General features: G+C 44.0%; 1 protein-coding gene across 3 annotated transcripts in view; it reads right to left on the reverse strand.

The window, feature by feature from the left end:
* Positions 1-22,786, reverse strand: part of sfswap (splicing factor SWAP) — a 169,203-nt gene that overhangs the window by 66,923 nt on the left and 79,494 nt on the right. For all 3 annotated transcript variants that reach the window (XM_083657458.1, XM_083657456.1, XM_083657457.1), the window contains 3 exons: positions 20,793-20,896; positions 18,694-18,823; positions 6,847-7,043 (listed from right to left, as the gene is read on the reverse strand). In XM_083657458.1, the coding sequence (XP_083513584.1) occupies positions 6,847-7,043; positions 18,694-18,823; positions 20,793-20,896 (431 nt within the window). The remainder of the gene's footprint in view (positions 1-6,846; positions 7,044-18,693; positions 18,824-20,792; positions 20,897-22,786) is intronic.

The raw sequence follows: 22,786 nt of genomic DNA on the forward strand, positions 1-22,786 counted from the left end.
GCTGATGATAGAAAAGAGTCTCATCGTTCTTTTTGCGTGTTCATTGTTTACATAGTAATATCACACAATATTCTGTGGGCCTCGAGAAATCACTGAAAAAAGCTCTGAAACTCTGGCACTGGGAGCGTCCGTTCTCCAAAAGTGGCTGGCACTCAATGAGTTAATTGCCCGCAAAATGTTCGAATATATTCAAAGTTTTTTGGTTACCGTAAATTCCGGACTATAAGCCGCGGCTTTTTTCCCGTTTTTTGGCCTTTTTTGCCCCCTGCGGCTTATATAACGGTGCGTCTTATCTATGGATTTTTTCCAAAAAAAAAAAAAAAATATCTCTTTTTTAGCACTCTTTCTAACTATAAATCCACTTCTGTTTTAATTTCCTCTCTTGCCCTCTTTTAACAACATAACATAACATAACATAACACAACACAGGTAAGCAGAAAGAAAAAGACGAAGCAATCACGCCATGAATGAGGAAATGACTCACCTGCTGGAGGCTGGAGATACACCGCTTGGGCTAAACTTTTACTCCGTGAAACACTATCGATTAAGTCCGACATCGCTCAGAGGTTTTGAGCAGCTTGAAAACAAGTTTGAAAACGTGCAGAAGTCCATCCACTCACTCACTAAAGAAAATAATGCAACCGTGAAGAGTTTCACTCGTGTCCAGCCATCTGGCCGAGTTAGAGCCGAAGTCCCGAACACAGTGAGAAAACCTCCCGAAGCTGCTGCTGCAGCGGGGTGCATATTGTCCGGCCAGCCGACCGAGAGGCATGCGAGCCGGGCACTATTCAACAGTTGGGGTGTGTGAGGTGGCTGGCTGTGGAGGTGGCGGTTTCTCCTCCTCCTCCTTTCTCCCGCACACCGGGCGCCTCGGCCACGTCCAGACCCCGGCCTGCCACCGAGGGCCATCTTCATCTGCCTACTCCGCTGGCCCGACCGTCAACTCATCCTCCAGGCTGCGGGGAAGAAGCCCCTCACCTGGGAGGGTACGCGCTTTTTCGTCGGCAGGACCTCTCCGCGTTGGTGCAACAGAAACGCGCAACATACAACAGCATCATCGAGTCAATGGATATCGCTTTGGCGTACTGTACCCAGCGAGACTCGTCATAACCAGACCGGACTATCTTTAGCACTCTTTCTAACTATAAATCCACTTCTGTTTTAATTTCCTCTCTTGCCCTCTTTTCACCACACCGCGGACACTGTGTGCCCAGCGGCGGAACAAGAGCTCAAAGTGAAACTGCCGAATATCTTTTGAGTTGGACTGGTCAATAGTACTGTGAGTAACTAAAATAAAAAAATAAAAAACGGAATTCTCTCTTCTTTAGCACTCTTTCTAACTATAAATCCACTTCTGTTTTAATTTCCTCTCTTGCCCTCTTTTCACCACACCGCGGACACTGTGTGCACTGTAAAAAAAACAAAAAATACCACAATGTGTGATTTTGTCTGGGGATTAGTGACCTGACTTTTGTTTTGTTGAAATGTTAATAAATGGGAGCTTCCCCAAACAGCCTCTCTTTCCCGACAATCCCCTCTGTGCACGAAGCCTTAAATATGGTAATTAAACATCAAAACACCCGCGGCTTATAGACCGGTGCGGCTTATAGAAGAAAAAAATAGTCACCTTTGAAGGTGCGGCTTATAGACCGGTGTGTCTTATAGTCCGGAATTTACGGTAATTAATTGTTTTTTTTTTTTGTTTTTTTTTGCAGGCCAGGCCACCGGACATCGGCCCGACGTGCCCGATTATGCAGTCCGCGCCTGCCGGTTACATCGTATAAATATATATAATATAATATAAATATTAAAAGGATATTAAAAAAAAAATCCTCAGCTGTCCTCATGGTCCAGTCAGTCAGCTCCTCTCCGCTGCTGTGTTAGCTTGGACGCTCACAGTCACAACACTGCCTCACAAACCTGGCTGCATCCAACTCGAGACAACTTTTCAGACCCTCCTGGAGACAATCTTTCTCAGAAGAGACTAACGTTAGGGACAAATCTGGAGACTTTTTCTGACATGGGATTAACATTACCAGCAAGCAGCAGTTGGTTAATTTTGGTTATAAAAAATAATAATAATAATAATAATAATAATAATAATAATAATAATAATAATAATAATAATAATAATAATAATAATAAAATAAAATAAAAAATCGAACAGGTCAATTATACATTTGAACACGCCCTCCTCCCCCACATTCAAAGTTAAATTCGAATTTCGAATAAAAAGTGACAGCCCTACATTCGATATTAATAAACTTTGAATAAACGAGTGAACAGCGCTGTGTGTGTGCAGCGAAGGGGCACTGCACTAGTGTTTTAATGAAAATGTGTAGAGAGATAAGCTGTCAGGCGCTGTGGCTTATTAAGGACTAAATAGCAGCAGCAGAAGTAAACCAGGCAGCAGTCCCAACTCAGCAGACCAGTGCCTAGTACACCGCATCCATTCAAAACAACTTACTCGGCTGTGGTGAGCCACGAACACAGCGCGCACGTGTGTGTGTGTGTTTGTGAGAGTGTGTGTCTGAGCGAGTCTGAGTGTGTGTGTGTGCGTGTGTGTGTGTGTGTCTGAGCGAGTCTGAGTGTGTGTCCGAGTGACTCACCGATAATCAAATCTTCTCCAGAGTGGACCTCAAACATACAGTACGCTGTGCTAACACACCAACACACAACACAAACATACAGTACGCTGTGCTAACACACCAACACACAACACAAACATACAGTACGCTGTGCTAACACACCAACACACAACAGGAGCTCCAGGGAACCTGCATTAGATGCATCAATTAAGTGCTGCTTGTCTCTCGATAGACTGAAGAAGATGAAGTGGTTCCCTTAGCAACCAGACAGTCATCATGTCTTCATATTTTAATGCATGGTTACACAAGCGGGAAAACCACTATCAATACAGACACACACAAACACTATCAATACAGACACAAACACTATCAATACAGACACACACAAACACTATCAATACAGACACACACAAACACTATCAATACAGACACACACAAACACTATCAATACAGACACACACAAACACTATCAATACAGACACACACAAACACTATCAATACAGACACACAAACACTATCAATACAGACACACAAACACTATCAATACAGACACACACAAACACTATCAATACAGACACACACAAACACTATCAATACAGACACACACAAACACTATCAATACAGACACACACAAACACTATCAATACATACACACACAAACACTATCAATACAGACACACACAAACACTATCAATACAGACACACACAAACACTATCAATACAGACACACACAAACACTATCAATACAGACACACACAAACACTATCAATACAGACACACACAAACACTATCAATACAGACACACACAAACACTATCAATACATACACACACAAACACTATCAATACAGACACACACAAACACTATCAATACAGACACACACAAACACTATCAATACAGACACACACAAACACTATCAATACATACACACACAAACACTATCAATACAGACACACACAAACTGACTTTTCCTCTGTAGAGTTCAACAGTCACGTGACATTGTGACGTCACCTCTCAGGATGTCGATATGATCAATAGAAAAACAAGTTTCTATGTCGATAATCAAATGTTGAACATACTGAAAAACACATGTAAACAACTGTGAATTTGAAAAGGTAAAGTCCCAGGCTCCACCTGGGCCCTTCTTGATCTAACTTCTTTCTCTCTCTTTCAAAAAAAAATAAAAATAAAAAATCCTAAACTAAAACTCGTACCACTGTTCCTTCAGGATTTGTAGTTGTCATAGACTGTGCTCCATAGTTGATTGCTCTATTGCTGACAAAAAGTGTGTTATTGTAAGTCGCTTTGGATAAAAGCGTCTGCCAAATGACGTAATGTAATGTAATGTAATCTAATTTCCAAAACATTTGAAAAAGCTGATAAATCATAGATTTACCGCAATAGTTTCCTCTCAATATGAAGATTTTGACCGACCCCGATAACCGATATTAACATTTACTCATCGGACCGCTACAGATGTGACTGCCGATATATCGTGCATTAGGGTTGGACCGATCCGATCCAATATCGGTATCGGGTGCCGATACTGACATAATTCACGAATCGGATCGGAATCGGGGGATTTTTTTTCTTCTTTCTCAATTCCAGTACATGTACAGTATAATAGTATCCTTCTTTGCCTCGTATATTTTCTTAAGTTTGTCTGCTTTTTGCAAGGTATATTTAAAAAAACAAAATCTTTAATTGGCCAAATCTTTGCCTATACTGTATATTCAAGAAAAATATTGGTATCGGCAGATATCCAAATTCAGGTATCGCAATCGGATCGGAAGTGAAAAAATGTGGATTGGTGCATCCCTATAAAACAGCTTTCTTTCACCTAAAAAGCCTTGCTCGTCTCCTCCACATCCAGCTCGTCTCCCTCCACATCCAGCTCGTCTCCCTCCACATCCAGCTCGTCTCCCTCCACATCCAGCTCGTCTCCCTCCACATCCAGCTCGTCTCCCTCCACATCCAGCTCGTCTCCCTCCACATCCAGCTCGTCTCCCTCCACATCCAGCTCGTCTCCCTCCACATCCAGCTCGTCTCCCTCCACATCCAGCTCGTCTCCCTCCACATCCAGCTCGTCTCCCTCCACATCCAGCTCGTCTCCCTCCACATCCAGCTCGTCTCCCTCCACATCCAGCTCGTCTCCCTCCACATCCAGCTCCGTCATCGCCAGCCGGCGAAACACACTCTTTCAAGCATACATCACCTCAAGGGCCGACTACTGCAATAGCGTTCTTTATGGCTCACCATCACAAATCCTCCATAAATTACACTAGATTCAGAAGTCTCTCTCTTCATATAACTCACTCCCTCCCTCCCGCCCGCAGGAGAGACCAAATCTCCCCTGTCCTCCAAAACCTCCACTGGCTGCCAATTCAACAACAAATACAGTGCTGTTCATCACCGACAAAGTCCTCCACAGTCTGTCCTCGTCTTACATCTCCACTGGCACGCTCCCTCCTGTACCCTCAGATCTGCGGATGCAAACCTGCCTGGACCCACATCACAAGAACCAAGAAGAACAGAAGCTGGGGGTGACAGGGCCTTCTTCTCCACCGCTGGTCCACACTCACCTGATCTCTCAAAACCCACCTGTTCAAACGCTGCATTCGTTTAGAACTGGCAAGTGTCAAATTGCCACTTGTTGCTACTAGCAAAAATCGAATAAAACGCCAAGTTAACTGGGAGTTCCTACCTTTCCTAACTTGGGTATGATTTTTCAACCCTCAGCTTTTTTTTTATGTCATTTCAACATGGCGCCCACGATTGTAAGAATTTAAAACACATTTTTGACAACTTTTCTTTTCTTTTCAACAATAGTAAGTAGGGGTGTCACAATATATCGTCCCACGAAATTTCGCGATAGTAAAACGTCACGATATGTATCGTTGAGATGAAATCTCATATCGTGAATTTTTTTTTTTTTTTTTTTTTTCAAAAATAGACAAAGAAACGTCTTTGTTTGTTGAAGTTCAATGTGTGGAAAGTAGATCAGTTGAACAAGTCTCTGAAGAGACACATGAGAAGTTATACAGGAGAGAAACCATTCAATTGAGTTTCTGGCAAAACTGTTTACTTGACAGGAAAAACTGAAGATGCATAAAAAATAGACTAAGAAAAGTCTTGTTGTTTGAGTTTGAAGAAAAACTGAAGATGCATAATGAGAATTTATACTGCTGAGAAACCTTTTAGTTCAAAGTAAATCTATGTGACGGTGTAACTCATTCTATTTCAAGATAAGCCTTATCTCCAATCTCATGTTTTTTCTAGTTGTTATTGTAATAACAATTTCCCACAACAGCATGTTTTGTATTTGTGCATTTCAAATAAAATACTACTTTTCCAGTCATATATTGTCATTATTCAAGTTTAAAAAAATATTGTTAAAATCGTATCGTATCGTATCGTTATCGTGAACCCAGTATCGTGATACGTATCGTATCGTGAACTGAGTGTATCGTGACACCCCTAATAGTAAGCTTTCAGACCAATCAGCATACCAAACCAATAGTCGGTTAAACCCATACAACTCAACGTTAATGTTGTTATTAGCTGTTAGCTTAGACAGCTAATGGCTATTAGCATCCATGGTTTCGCGACTTGAAGCCTGAACCTCGAACGCACGTAGGTCGGAGGTTTGCCTCTTGTCAGCTCCTCCCATAAACGAACGCAGCAAAGATGTCAGACTTTCTCCTTCCTGCCCCATCTTTCTGTATTTTCTGCCTTTTGTGCCTTGTTTGTTTATTGATCGACCCCTTGTTTTGTTTGTTTTGATATAGTTTTACATTGTTGTTTGTACACAGTGAAAAGGGCTATACAAAATACGTACGTTGTGGCATGCAGCTAACATTAGCCAACATCATTTTTCTGTGTGCAAATGTGAGATGATGGAACCTTTATTATTGATCACCAATTGGCATCAGTTTTTTCTATTCCACATCGGTAATATTGTTTATATTGAAAATAGTGAGAGCAGCTCTATGAAAAAACAATCCTAAAACAAAAGTTTTGCTTTTCACCACCTCAAAACGTTGGTGCCTGATCCCTCTGTCGGGCTGTTATTTTCCAATGCTGACCGGCTCGCTGTACATTATCCCTCACATATCCTATATTTATCCTATATTTAAACTGAGTTGTGACGTACTTATGACTTTAGCAAATGTGACTTGGCCAACGCTCTGGGTTGAGCACCAGTTAAACATACAGGCACACGCAGACACCCGCCCACCTCTAAGCACCCATCCACCCACCTGAAGTTGTGCGGGCGGGTCCAGCTCAGCCCTCTTGGCCTCTGGCTCTCCGGTGAGGGGGGTGCGGAGGGTCTGGAGGAAGAGCGCCGCCTTCCTCTTCCTCTCTGCCTGCAGCTGTTTCTCCTTGGACTCCTTGGAGGCCTGGGCCAGCTTCTCCCTGGCTGCAGCAGCCAGACGATCCTCCAGCCTCTGCTTGGCTAGAAGGAGCAGGGTGGAGATAGAAGGAGCAGAGCAGAGGGGGGAGAGGTAGAAGTAGCAGGGCGGAGGGGGGAGAGATAGAGTGAGCGGGGCAGAGGGGGGAGAGATAGGAGAGAGAGGTTTGACAAATGTCAGTGATACTCAACTTGTGGCTCGCGGGCCACTTTTTTTTTTTACAGTGCACCTGAATGCAACATGCAAGATACCCGCTGAATAAGTGTCCAAATGTTCATGTCATTCTGGCCAATACTCCACTTCTGTTATAGCATTTCAGTCTGGAATATGGAATATCTTTCAATAATCTATGATTTAGCTGCTAAATTGTCAAATACCGCCGTCTGCTTGCTACCCAGGCACTTATGTATGTACTTAACCTACGGTAACTAACTTTACCTAACTAACTATCCAGTGTGCACAACGTTGTCAGACTAAACTCCGGCTGACACCCCAAAAACCTACAATCCGCTACAGAAAAATGCATATTGTTTGTTTATTAACTGGCCCCTGGCCTTCTATCATTTCACGAAAGTGGCCCCCGGGCAAAGCAAGTTGAGTATCCCTGCAAATGTGCTCACATTTGATGATTTGATATTGTCTGCCATGTTTGGAGCTGTATAATATTCTGTTATTTCTCTTATGATATTGCTCCTGTATGCTATGATTGTGGCATCTTGTGGCCATGCAGGCTGGACACCTTTTGGAGCATGAGACGTTAGAAAAACAAAATAACTTACTTACTATAGTGTATAAAATGATGAAGAGAGCAAAAGTAAGACTGCTCTAGGGGATTGAGAGACTACATCAGGAAGTATTTACAAAGACAACCTGTGATTTCCCCTGGGACATGACTAAAGTATATATTCTATGCTTCTTGTGTTCTGCTTTGAGATATGATGACAAAGATACCAGCCCAAGACATTGGGAAAAAAAAAAAAAAATACAGTGTATATATATGGTACGGGGGCGCAGTGGTAGAGCTGTCGCCTCACAGCAAGAAGGTCCTGGGTTCGATTCCCGCCTGGGACGCTATGGGCGCGTCCCCAGTGCCCACTGCCCAGGTGGGCTTGTCAAAAGGGCCTTTCTGTGCAGAGTTTGCATGTTCTCCCCGTGCTCCCCTGGGGTTTCCTCCAGATAGGAACCCCACACAAAAAACAGAAAAAAATAAAATAAACTCACTTTCTGATTTTATCAACTTTCAAGCTCTCGAAGGCCGGTGGCTCATGCTTTTTTCTCTATCGTAGCTGTTGTGCCGAGGTGTACTTTTATTGTGCTTTTATGTTATGTCTTTTAACATTTTCCATGGTTATATTGTGTTTTTATTGTGTGTTAAAGGAACACTCCGCCAATTTTCAATCAGCTTTGTATCATTAAAATCAGAAGCATATCCAAAAACATTTTTTACAGGCATTCATTTAGTTAAGTTGTGGACCAGTGAGGTCATTCATGCACAAATGACATCACAGGTCCACAATTATTGGAATCAACTCTCAAAAACTGTCAAAATAAATGAATGTCTGCATAAATGTTTACAGTTCCTTTAAAGCAACAATGAGCAACATGTTGGCTTGTTATGAAACAGTCTGAAGTTAATAGTGATGCCTCACATCTTACCTGTAACAGCAGATGATACCAAAGCTGAGTGAATCAGTGAGTGCTCTCTTGTTGTTTATAGAGTCTCTCTCCGGGACGGAAAGACGCGAAAGTTAACACCTTGATTGCCAGCGACGAGTGTACTCGTCAAACACAATCCAGCTGTTAACTGCCAGCGACGAGTGTACTCGTCAAAAAAATCGATTTTTTTTTTTTGACGGTAGGTTGTGCATCTAAGCCTTTTACATCTCTTATATAGGTATTGGACGTGTACAACGTGTACAACCCATTCCACCGACCCACTAAGTGGCGACAAGGAAGGAGGAAGGCAAGCAAAAAGCAGTGTGACTGAAGCCATTCTCATGAAGGTGGATTGGCGAAGGCGCTTTTATTTTCGCGCTGATTGCTGGCGATACGGGATTGCAAATTTACATAATACATTACAGGTGGAACACACTTTGAAACACGCAGCATAAATATGACCAGAATCGCAAAAGCTTCTCTCAACCAAAACTCCAAGAAGCAAGCGAGTCCATGCCGACTTCCTCAAACAGCAGCCGTGCAGATCGACAGGCACAGGACAGCAGCAAAAGCACTGAGACTGTGACGGCCGCTGCAGGCAAGAAGAGGGAGGAGTTGAAGCAACTCTGCCTCTCGCTCTCTCCCTCTCTCTCTCTCTCTCTCTCTCTCTCTCTCTCGCTCTCTCTCTCTCCCTCCCTCCCTCTCTCTCTCTCTCTCTCTCTCTCCCTCTCCCCCTCTCACTAGGATTAAACCTAGTGCGTCTCCCTCCCGAGAGGGAGGGAGAGAGAGAGAGAGGGAGGGAGAGCGAGAGGGAGGGAGAGAGAGAGAGAGAGAGAGAGAGAGGGAGGGAGAGCGAGGGGGAGAGAGAGAGAGAGAGAGAGAGAGCGAGAGGGGGAGGGAGAGAGAGAGAGAGAGAGAGCCAAAAATGAATGGTTAAAGTGACAGTTCTATCGAATTTCACAAAAAGCTGTTTATCTCTGAATATTCTTTCTGACGCTAAAACCATGCTGTATTCAACTGCTAATGCTTACATAACTACTAACTCTACAAACTAACTCTTTTAGACAGAGAAAGTACACATTCTATTAGTACTTTTGAGATATTGTATGTTCACAAACTCCAAGCAGAAAATAATTCTCGGCTCCTGTAAAATGAGCCACAATCCTCAAAAAACGGCTTGGCAGAAGCTACCTACAGCAAGAAAAAAACGGCTGGCAGTCAATGTGTTAAACGAAACGCTTTACGGCAGCATAACCACAAAATTACTTCCAAACAAACAATATAACGAGAGATGTTCGCGAGAGTAGAAAGCCCCTGGAAGTAGCAAGGAAAGCCGTTCTTCTTGTTTAGGGTCTGTTGCTAGGCAGAGCGAACATAGGTTATAGGTGAGGCATCACTATTACATTTAGACTGTTTCATAACAAACAAAAATGTTGCTCGTAGTTGCTTTAACTCATTGAGTGCCAGCCACTTTTGGAAAACGGATGCTCCCAGTGCCAGAGTTTCAGAGCGTTTTCAGTGATTTCTCGAGGCCCACAGAATATTGTGTGATATTACTATGTAAACACTGAACACGCACAAAGAACGATGAGACTCTCTTCTATCATCAGCAAAAAAAAGTTTATTGATATCATTTTCCGTTCTTTAGTTATCAGCCGGAGAAGATAGGTTGATTTCACCAAAAACAGACGTTTCCGTCTAGAAGCTGAGATAATGAGCCTTTTGTGAAATGAAGCATTTCAAGCAAATCACTGACTCTGAAGCTAATATTTTCTGACCTGAAACATCTGAACAGTAATTTCCTTCAATAAACAGCACCCCCACCCCACTCAACTCCAAACTCCTCCTCCGTGGGAGTGTCTCTGGTGGCTCTGCTCCCTCTGCTGCGTGTGTCAGGCGAGTCTCTGCTGCCTGCTATGGCAGGCTCTGCTGCCTGCGGATCCACGCCAAACCATTCTCATGAGAATGGTTTGGCTTTGGTTTTCTTTTCTGGCGGCTAATCGTGTGGAGAAACTATGCAGCAGAGACAGAGGGGCTCATTTGTGGGAGCGAATTGGCTGCTGTTCGCAGCTAACGTTAGCTCCAGCCAGAGCAATCTGTGCCGCTCAGGCTCATGCATCGGTTTCTCTTACATCACGGCTTTTTCTGCTGTTTTTCCTCAACTTTCTCTAATCTGGAGAGCACTGTCGCCACCTAATGGGTCCGTAAAATAGGTTATACACCTTCAATAGCTCCAATATTTTTACAGGAGATGCATGAGGCTTTGATCCACGTCCCACCGTCAAAAAACGCATTTGACGTTGTTCGACGTCATTGGCACTCTACGTTACTATTTGATTTAACGCCGATCGACGTCATTGGCACTCAATGAGTTAACAACCAAATGCAACCTCCATAATTTCCAATATAATTTTGTTTCCTTTCGGGCAGTTATTTCTTAATTTAAATCATGTTTCCTGAATTGTGGCAGATAATATGCAAGAAAAGTTTCTGGTGTAACCGGTGAGGTCTGACTAAGTTTCTGAGGTGTGACTTTATTGCCGCTCTAAATGGTGAGGAGGACTGACTAAGTTTCTCGTAGAAGCTAACTTCCTGCAGGACTAAGTATACATTAGCACAATGAGAAGCAGAGGAGGGGGGGGGGGGCACGTGGGTGGAAGAGCGGAGATAGAGACGGCTGATGGACAGTGGGGGTGGAAAAGATGAACGAGGAACGTCAGAGGAAAGCAGACGAGAAGAGATTAAAAAAAATGAGTAGCTAGCTTGTTTCTCTACCTCTACCTGTCTCACTTTATGTCTCTCTCTCTCTGTCAGCATGTAGTACAGTATGTCTATAAAGAAAATCATAACTGTGCTTCAAATACTGTGGCAACTCTAAGTGTCTTGTGTTTGCTATGGCAGCAAGGTATCAACTCTAAGTGTCTTGTGTTTGCTATGGCAGCAAGGTATCAACTCTAAGTGTCTTGTGTTTGCTATGGCAGCAAGGTATCAACTCTAAGTGTCTTGTGTTTGCTATGGCAGCAAGGTATCAACTCTAAGTGTCTTGTGTTTGCTATGGCAGCAAGGTATCAACTCTAAGTGTCTTGTGTTTGCTATGGCAGCAAGGTATCAACTCTAAGTGTCTTGTGTTTGCTATGGCAGCAAGGTATCAACTCTAAGTGCCTTGTGTTTGCTATGGCAGCAAGGTATCAACTCTAAGTGTCTTGTGTTTGCTATGGCAGCAAGGTATCAACTCTAAGTGTCTTGTGTTTGCTATGGCAGCAAGGTATCAACTCTAAGTGTCTTGTGTTTGCTATGGCAGCAAGGTATCAACTCTAAGTGCCTTGTGTTTGCTATGGCAGCAAGGTATCAACTCTAAGTGTCTTGTGTTTGCTATGGCAGCAAGGTATCAACTCTAAGTGTCTTGTGTTTGCTATGGCAGCAAGGTATCAACTCTAAGTGTCTTGTGTTTGCTATGGCAGCAAGGTATCAACTCTAAGTGCCTTGTGTTTGCTATGGCAGCAAGGGATCGCAATTTAGTTGCCGTTTTTCTCTCATTAGACAAAAGAAAATATCCCCTCAGGCAATAAAATGTGAAAATCCTACTTCAGAGAGAACGGCCATAAAACAGCTTAAATCAACTCCAGATCTTTCAGACTTTCAAGCACTTTCTCGAGCTCCCCTCCACCACCCCTTTGTTTTAACGGAACACATTTGATGAAGGCTGTGGATCTTTTCGAGCGCTTCACAACAAGTCACAAGTCACAAGTCCCCCAAACTGTGTTCCAGTCTCAGTCTTGAGTTTCTCCACCGGGAAGAGAGAGAGAGATGAGGACGGATGAAGGGAGGAAGGCAGCTACTGTCAATTACTGGCAGGTAATTGGACGCGACAGGAGACTTGTGTGTGGATGGAGATAGGTGGTGTTGCTGTGAGGAGGACAGAGAGCATCGTGAGAGCCAGGAGAAAGTGTGAAGTAAGGAGAGCAAGAGAGACAATGAGAAGTGGAAAAATGAAGGGACGGATGCGTGAGAGAAAACAAGGCATTGAAGTTATGCAACCGCTCGGGCTACGGTTATCTCTCCGGGCGTTAGAAATCGGCTGGCTGCCCAAGCAAATCCTATTTGAGTCTAGCACCAGCAACAATGTCCTAGTGGAGCAAAATCCATCTGTACCCGACGACAGTCTGTACCCATCCACCTTCACCAAGTCTGGTTCAGACCCTACATACACCTGCATCTCTCATACTGTCACTAGGGCTGGGCAATATAATCGATACGGCAATATAGCGCAATATTTTATTTCCCGATACTGTATCGATACTTGGACGCCAAGTATCGCGATATAAAAAATAAAAAATAAATTGCAGGCCATGCCATGCCAGGCCTCTGCATCTGGTGATTCCCACCCCTAATCGATACTGTATCGATATTTCCCATATCGATGCGTTCAGTCACACTCAACACTCAGTAGTTTTGACTAAATTTGTCCACTAACTTATCAGTATAAAGTGATGTACCGGTACATATTATTACACTACCTGGGTGGTACACAGTGTGTTGTATCTTTAGCTCTATTATTTAATTTTGAGTAAATTCTGTAGAATATCGCAATATATCGCAATATGTATCGCAATATATCGTGATACAATCGTATCGTGACCCAAGTATCGTGATACGTATCGTATCGTGAGATCCTTGCCAATACCCAGCCCTAACTGACACCCATCACTTTCACAGTATAACACCACTACACCTGACCTGACTGCATCGCTTCTGTTGTAACATTACAAGAATGGAGTCCCACAGTCACCACATATACAAAACAGACACACACACACACACACACACACACTACTTTAGACTTGAGTCACGTCCTCCTCACCTCTTTTGGGGGGGAAACAAACGACAAGTGCCACAGGCTGCAATACTTAAATGCTATTTGTGAACACAGCCGGCACATTGCCAGATTAGTCTTACAGGTTGACACTTTACTGTATGCCAAATCATAATTCAAATCAGGATTTCCCCCCCACACACCGTGTGCCATTTAGCATTCACACTACTTTTCGGAAGCTCGACTTAATCCGTCTTCTTCCAGCACGTGGTGTCAGGTCTCCCAGCAGAGAGCCAGTGGAGTGATCTCGCTCACTGGATCTTCTTCCAGCACGTGGTGTCAGGTCTCCCAGCAGAGAGCCAGTGGAGTGATCCTGCTCACTGGATCTTCTTCCAGCACGTGGTGTCAGGTCTCCCAGCAGAGAGCCAGTGGAGTGATCCCGCTCACTGGATCTTCTTCCAGCACGTGGTGTCAGGTCTCCCAGCAGAGAGCCAGTGGAGTGATCCTGCTCACTGGATCTTCTTCCAGCACGTGGTGTCAGGGCTCCCAGCAGAGAGCCAGTGGAGTGATCCCGCTCACTGGATCTTCTTCCAGCACGTGGTGTCAGGGCTCCCAGCAGAGAGCCAGTGGAGTGATCCTGCTCACTGGATCTTCTTCCAGCACGTGGTGTCAGGTCTCCCAGCAGAGAGCCAGTGGAGTGATCCTGCTCACTGGATCTTCTTCCAGCACGTGGTGTCAGGTCTCCCAGCAGAGAGCCAGTGGAATGATCTCGCTCACCGGCCACAGATTTCACACGCAGACATTTTGACTCCCACCTGATTGAGTCCCGAGTTAAAGCTATCAGTCCAATTAGCAGTCCTGACACTTCCTGAGCTGCTGTGAGTGAAATCCTTCATTTCACACTTGAGTAGTAGAGTCCTGCTGCTGCTGCTGATGCTGCTGCTGCTACATTATAGAGTGTGGGCGCTCTTATAGGGGTTTAAGCCGTCACCATTTTAGAGCAGTGTTGCCCACTGGACTGTTAAGGTGCGTTCACACCACCGACCTATTAAAGTCTTTCGCTGGCATTTACATACAAAGTCAATGCAAACGAGCGATTGAGCGTATATTCGCCCCGGGAGAAAAATCGCTGGGCGTCCGAGCGACAGAGACAGAACGATAGGGGGCGAAAATTCGCTCGTCGCCCGAGATTAAATATTCCAACTCGAGCGAAATTTCACTGGCATCAGTCGCTCGCTGTTCAACGCTGATTGGCTGCCGTGTGAGAGCGAGTCAAGGATCACACTGGCTTGGAACAAACGGCTGGTTTATTGTGTGGCAACAAACCGCATTGACAGGCTGACAGCTGACATGAAGTGAAGTCTGTACTACCGGTATGGAGCTCACGTTAGGAGCACGCTGATAGGCTTAGCTTGTAAACAACTACGGTGGCTCGTAGTGGACAAACATCATGACATTGCGTAACGTTATAGCCCCCAGATTAATCAATTCTTGTGCCTGTTGACGAGCGATTTAAACAGAGCGACAGAGCGATTCCAAAGGGTTGAATCGAGCGACAGAGAGAAAAATAAATATCTCGGTGTGAACACAGCTTGAGGGCCTGTGTCCATCTAGCGTCTTTTCATCAGCTCCGGCGTCTTTTTTCAGTTGTTTCCAATGAGGAGCGAGCGTATGCGGGCGCACACGGACGTCTAGAGAAAGTGCGCTGCGTCCAGCGTCTATTTTCACAGCGCTCCGGCGTTTTGGTGCGCCCGACTCCCAGCTGAAAATATTTGAACTTTTCAGAAAGACGCTGGTGTCGGGTGCTCCTTTTCTGGCAACTAATCATATGGAGAAACTATCGCAACAGAAACAGAAAGGCTCAATTGTGGGAGCAGATTGGCTAGACACTTAATATTTCTGGTGAGTGTTGAGCTAAATCACTGTATGTGTGTTGTTTGCTAATGTTAGTTGTCAGCTATCAAGCTACTACCGCACTGAAGTAACGTTAGTTTCAGACTGTTTCCTTGTATATTGTGCACTGAGATCAGCGCTTCCCCGCGTACTTCCAGTGTTTAACTGTCAGAAAAAGACGCTAGATCACACATGGGCAAAATACGGCCCGTGGCCTGCGTACGGCCCGCCGGCGCCTCCTGTGTGGCCCACGATGGAATTGCAAAAAAAAAAAAAATAATAATAAATTTACAATGCATCTGAAGGAAACATGCAAGATACCCGCTAAATAAGTTTCCAAATGTTCATGTCATTCTGGCCAATACTCCACTTCTGTTATAGCATTTCAGTCTGGAATATGGAATATCTTTCAATAATCTTTATGGCTAAAAGGCTAAAAGTAATCTAATGTGTAAGAAATGACTGTTCTACATTGAAGTAGAAATTTAAATAATTATCTTGTTGGTTTTGGATTTATTTAGCTTCAAGAGTGCTTTTTAGTTCTTGTGTGACCCTCAACACAGGCTTTGAGAATCCCGGGCCACTTACTGATACTTATGCTTAAATTAACCCACTCATATTCTGGTTTATTTCAAGAAAAACATTTGGGCTAGTGGAAATTCTAATTGGCTGGTAACTTTAAAATCTAGCAGCCATATTATGGCAGGTGGTCAAAAAAGTTAATTTCAAGCCCTGCAGGGAGAGCAGGTGGTGACATAGGAGTGAGTGAGAAAAGGATCAAATATTGGTGGTTAAGACCGAATGATGACATCACAACTGTTAATTAAAAAGTGAGTTATTCCTCTAAACCTGGCTTCAAATGCCCCAAATTTTTCACGCTGGCGCCGTTCAGCCCTCAGCAAAATCTGGTAACGAGGATTTTTTGTGTGGCCCTCTCTATCATCAAAGTTGCCCATCCATGGGTTACGGCATGACAATATTTGTTCGGCCCCCGGCAACAATCTGGGTTTCTCATGTGGCCCCCCATGAAAAATAGTTGCCCACCCCCCGATCTAGATGGACACACGGCCTTAGTCTGTGCTGCCAATGCAACCAGCATCTGAAGCCACAGCGACCTCATGTTGCTGTCATTCATTGAATTGTTCAGTCACCAAAAATACACATTCCAACAGCCCCAAAACACCCATATGTATGTTGTGACTCGTGTACTGAACACGCTATGAAATAATAACGCAACATTATGAGACACTAGAAGTTTCAAAGTACTTTCCAAACATGGACGCTGGGCTTATCTCTATATGAAGTCGCTACATTCTCTATCACTACATTTAATTGAATTAGCATATCAAACAAAAAAGATATACAGGCAATTAGCCTATTTCACATGCCACCCAAATCAGCCATTTTGTGTCTAAAGTAGGGCTGTGAGTCTTCACTGGCCTCACGATTCGATTACGATTCAGAGGGCTACGATTCGATTACAATTATCGATGCATCTCGATGCATCTTAAATCGATGCATCACTTTTTTCCGCAATACATGATTTATTTTTTCTCACTTTCTTTTTTCTCACTGTGTGGCTACTTTTAAAATAAAAGTGCATTTGGAATTACATTGTATTATGATCCATAATTAAAATAAACAACTGCATGTAGTACTTCCATTATATTTTATTTGATTATTTAAAAAAAATAAAAAATAAAAAAAATCGATTTTTGACATTTGTGAATCGATGCAGAATCGTGCAGGTCCGCATCGCGATGCATCTTATAATGGATTATTTTTGACACCCCTAGTCTAAAGGCAGGAACTAAAACAGGTGCAAGCCTGGAAGCATCTGAATGGGTCCAGTCCCGGGGCTCTTAATGTCTTACTTGCACCTGTTTTACTTCCTGCCTTTAGACACAAAATGGCTGATTTGGGTGGCATGTGACCGTGAAATAGGCGTATTTCTCCAAAATCCGCGACCACCTCTATAATTCCAGACATGCACGTCATCCATTGGGGGAAATGTATGTAGGCTGTAAGCTTCACGTACATGTCTCTGGTGGGAAAAGGCCTTTAGTGTGTGTGTGGTTTGTTTGCCAATACAGATTAGCTTTGGGCCGTCTGCCATTGATTCCTCTGCTATCTAATCAATGGCGGCCTGCGGACTGACAGCCACTCTGCCTTACAGCAAAGAGCATTCATTCAGCTCCTCATTAGGCTTCTCCAGCCTCTTTCTCCAGCTGTCTCTCAGCTCAGAGAGAAGCCATTACAGACCTGCTGTCTCTCAGCTCAGAGAGAAGCCATTACAGACCTGCTTGGTTCCACTCAACCTAAACGGGCCCTGTCAGCAGCCCCTTTGAGACACTAAAGTTACACATTTGTCTTAAGTGTCTGTCCGTCCTTTCCGTCCTGTCCCAGCTGTCTCTTTGCTCTCGGGGAGATCATTGCACTTTTGCTCTGTTCGTCTGGACGTCGAGACACGCAGCAGTCAGCCCCCCTTCATGAACTACACTGACTTAACACACAGCAGTCAGCCATGATATATATATATAATATATATATATATATATATATACTGTATATATATATACACACACACTTTTGCACAGTACTGTATTTGCGATATTGAGATATGGAACTTATTGCAGCTTTAATATAGGAAGCTAGCATGTTTGGTTTAAGTGTCTGTCTGCCCATCTTTTCCAGTCTTCCAGAGAGAGAGAGAGAGAGAGAGAGAGAGAGAGAGATCATGTGATGGGTATGTGTACATGTATGGATAGATGTCCTGTAAGCATTCATTGTTATTTGCTGATTCTGAGACAAAGCATCTAATTATAGCACATGTATGCAGATGAAGCATCTAATTATAGCACATGTATGCAGATGAAGCATCTAATTATAGCACATGTATGCAGATGAAGCATCTAATTATAGCACATGTATGCAGATGAAGTAGCTGTGATGGCAGGCAGGGAGAGAGGATGCTGTTAACCACGCAGACAGTAGTCTGACCACACGGACAAACTGCAAAACACCAGGCAGACAGTAGTCTGACCACATAACCAGAATGAGACGGAAAGAGAAAGACTTTTTAACACGAATTATACCTTTATTTATGACTGTTGTTTTGTCCTGGTCCTTTTACACAGGGGAAAAACAACAAAGGAATCTACATAATTAAGTTGTATCTATTTCCACCCCGTCACTTAGCTACCTCATCTCAAGCACCGCAGCAATATTCCTAAAATATGGAGCAACGGCAGACGTTGAACAAATCAAAGGGATATGAAGTTCTCTTGTGTTGTGGTTCTTTGATTTGGTTACAGTGGTGTTGATGACATTACCTTGTTTCGCCTCCAGCTCCTCCAGGCTGAGAGAGGGTTTCTTCTCTTCGTGTGCGGGGAACGGAGAAGACACCTTGTCGCTGGTCTCAGCTTTGCCCATCACAGCTTCCAGCCCCGCCTCCTCCAGCAGCTTCATCAAAACATGGATGTGAATTTAAAGTAGGAAACATTGCACGGTACTAAAGACACTTTACAGTTGATATCTATGCGACTAAAGAAGCTATTTCTACCCTGGATCTATGTGCATTCTCAGGCATTTGAACTGTACAGTTTGGTTAGTTTGTGTGCTAAGGTAGGCATGGGTGGGAGGGTAGAGGTGTGTGTGTGTGTGTGTGTGTGTGTGTGTGTGTGTGTGTGTGTGTGTGTGTGTGTGTGTGTGCGTGCGTGCGTGCGTGCGTGTGTGTGTGAGCTTGAGATACTGGGTTGTAGTCTCCAAGTTATATTTCTCTTTAAATGTCCTAGCTTCATTCAGCCATAGCAGGCTGCCACAAGAAACCTACCACCAACAACATAAGTATTGCAATTTACCCCAAAAAGGACATATTGTGCTTATACAGCATCATAATAAATCCAATGAACCAATGATCCATCTAATGAAGTGGGGTGTAGCTGAACTAGACTAATGAAGTGGGGTGTAGCTGAACTAGACTAATGAAGTGGGGTGTAGCTGAAGTAGACTAATGAAGTGGGGTGTAGCTGAACTAGACTAATGAAGTGGGGTGTAGCTGAACTAGACTAATGAAGTGGGGTGTAGCTAAACTAGACTAATGAAGTGGGGTGTAGCTGAACTAGACTAATGAAGTGGGGTGTAGCTGAACTAGACTAATGAAGTGGGGTGTAGCTGAACTAGACTAATGAAGTGGGGTGTAGCTGAACTAGACTAATGAAGTGGGGTGTAGCTGAACTAGACTAATGAAGTGGGGTGTAGTTGAACTAGACTAATGAAGTGGGGTGTAGCTGAACTAGACTAATGAAGTGGGGTGTAGCTGAAGTAGACTAATGCAGTGGGGTGTAGCTGAACTAGACTAATGAAGTGGGGTGTAGCTGAACTAGACTAATGAAGTGGGGTGTAGCTGAACTAGACTAATGAAGTGGGGTGTAGCTGAACTAGACTAATGAAGTGGGGTGTAGTTGAACTAGACTAATGAAGTGGGGTGTAGCTGAAGTAGACTAATGAAGTGGGGTGTAGTTGAACTAGACTAATGAAGTGGGCTGTAGCTGAACTAGACTAATGAAGTGGGGTGTAGCTGAAGTAGACTAATGAAGTGGGGTGTAGCTGAACTAGACTAATGAAGTGGGGTGTAGTTGAACTAGACTAATGAAGTGGGGTGTAGCTGAAGTAGACTAATGAAGTGGGGTGTAGTTGAACTAGACTAATGAAGTGGGGTGTAGCTGAACTAGACTAATGAAGTGGGGTGTAGCTGAACTAGACTAATGAAGTGGGCTGTAGCTGAACTAGACTAATGAAGTGGGGTGTAGCTGAACTAGACTAATGAAGTGGGGTGTAGCTGAACTAGACTAATGAAGTGGGGTGTAGCTGAACTAGACTAATGAAGTGGGGTGTAGCTGAACTAGACTAATGAAGTGGGGTGTAGCTGAAGTAGACTAATGAAGTGGGGTGTAGCTGAACTAGACTAATGAAGTGGGGTGTAGCTGAAGTAGACTAATGAAGTGGGGTGTAGCTGAACTAGACTAATGAAGTGGGGTGTAGCTGAAGTAGACTAATGAAGTGGGGTGTAGCTGAACTAGACTAATGAAGTGGGGTGTAGCTGAACTAGACTAATGAAGTGGGCTGTAGCTGAACTAGACTAATGAAGTGGGGTGTAGCTGAACTAGACTAATGAAGTGGGGTGTAGCTGAACTAGACTAATGAAGTGGGGTGTAGCTGAACTAGACTAATGAAGCGGGGTGTAGCTGAACTAGACTAATGAAGTGGGGTGTAGCTGAACTAGACTAATGAAGCGGGGTGTAGCTGAACTAGACTAATGAAGTGGGGTGTAGCTGAACTAGACTAATGAAGTGGGGTGTAGCTGAACTAGACTAATGAAGTGGGGTGTAGCTGAACTAGACTAATGAAGTGGGCTGTAGCTGAACTAGACCTTGTCGTCGTCGGAGTCGTCGTCCAATCGGACTCTGTTCTTCTCCAGCGGCAACATGTCGTTTTCTTTTGCCTTGATGGCAAAACAGATGGGGGCAAACGGGGCTATAATGACAGAGAGAGAGAGAGAGAGAGAGAGAGAGAGAGAGAGAGAGAGAGAGAGAGAGAGTGTGTTGACATGTTGATTTGATCAAATCATCAATCATCACTGATATTGTTGTTACTGTCCAGATGTGCAGTTTGTTTCATTTTATGAATTGAGAGAGAAAGAGAAAGAGGGAGTGGGGGAGGGGAGGGAGAGAGAGAGAGAGGGAGGGAGAGGGGAGGAGGGGAAGAGCGGAGAGAGAGAGGGAGAGAGAGAGAGACAGATGGAGAGAGAGAGAGAGAGAGAGAGAGAGAGAGAGAGAGAGAGAGAGAGAGAACATCAGACGATGACATGTTCATGACAAGCAGACACATCTACATCTTGGGCCTGGTGTGGCTCAGAGGGACCAGTCAGTATAGTCATGTGACTGGTTGAACCAATCAGAGCATTTATCTTTGATAATGAGAAGAAGGACGGGAAAAGGGGCAAAACAGGAGGAATGAACAGAAGAGGGGACAGAACACAACATAGAGAGAGAGACAAACAAGGCAGAGAGACATGAAACAGACAGGTGCGCACACAGACAGGACAAGAAGAGACATGGTACAAGGTATCAAGAGAGACAACCAGACAGACAGACAGACAGGCAGACAGACAGGCAGACAGACAGGCAGAAGGACAGACGATTTCAAGGGTGGAAGAGAGAAAGAGAGGCAGAAAGAAGCTGTTTGTTATCATGTGTTCCCTTTTTGACTGAAGGAGGCGTTAACCTTCATCCAGTCAGGTCCTTCATCTCCTGATGTAGCAGCAGCTTAGAGATGGAGAGGCAGCAGCACTGTGGTCATCTCTCTTCTTTACTCTCAGCCAGTCATGCTAATGAAAGCTGTTTGCTGTAGTGGAGACGAAAGGGAGGCGGTGTGTGTCTCCCTCCCTGAGGCGTTTCTCTTCAAATGGGCCCTTTAACCTTGCTGCTCGGGCCGGACACTTTCATTCATCAGTTCAGCCTTGCTGCTCGGGCCGGACACTTTCATTCATCAGTTGAGCCTTGCCTGCTTCATAACCTGCCACCTCCTCCATCAGCGGCAGCGTGTGGCAGCCGATGCATTACTTTGTGTATGTGTGCATACAGCTTGAGATCCTGCGGTCTCCTCCTCCATCACCTCCTCCATCACCGTTGGCTGCCTCATATCACCAAATGAAATTGCCAGTGTGAATAATAACAGAGGATCAGCAACCGCTGTGCGTAAAGACACAACCGCTGTGTGTAAAGACACAACCGCTGTGCGTAAAGACACAACCGCTGTGTGTAAAAACACAACCGCTGTGCGTAAAGACACAACCGCTGTGCGTAAAGACACAACCGCTGTGCGTAAAGACACAACCGCTGTGCGTAAAGACACAACCGCTGTGCGTAAAGACACAACCGCTGTGCGTAAAGACACAACCGCTGTGCGTAAAGACACAACCGCTGTGCGTAAAGACACAACCGCTGTGCGTAAAGACACAACCGCTGTGCGTAAAGACACAACCGCTGTGCGTAAAGACCAGTGTTGGGAAAGTTACTTTCAAAATGTAATATACTACATATTACTAGTTACTTTCATTTGAAAGTAATAAGTTACATTACAATATTACTGTCTGTGTAGAGTAACTTGTTACTTATTACACTACTTTTGCATTACTTTCACCAAAACAACAGCAGCAGCAGAATGACATTGCCACCCCGGAACATCCCCAAAAAATAATTTCAACTGCCTTGAAGTCAGTGTAAACAATCCAAATATTTTAATTTCATTATTTTCCTTTGTTATTGTCATCTATAGTGTTTTTTTTGCATAAAAACACACAGTTTGATTAGGAAATGATTGTATCTTTATTTAAATAGGTGCTTTGATTAAAAAAAGTAACTC

Source organism: Poromitra crassiceps (genome assembly GCF_964638095.1).
Source record: "Poromitra crassiceps genome assembly, chromosome: 21".
Taxonomy (NCBI): domain Eukaryota; kingdom Metazoa; phylum Chordata; class Actinopteri; order Beryciformes; family Melamphaidae; genus Poromitra; species Poromitra crassiceps.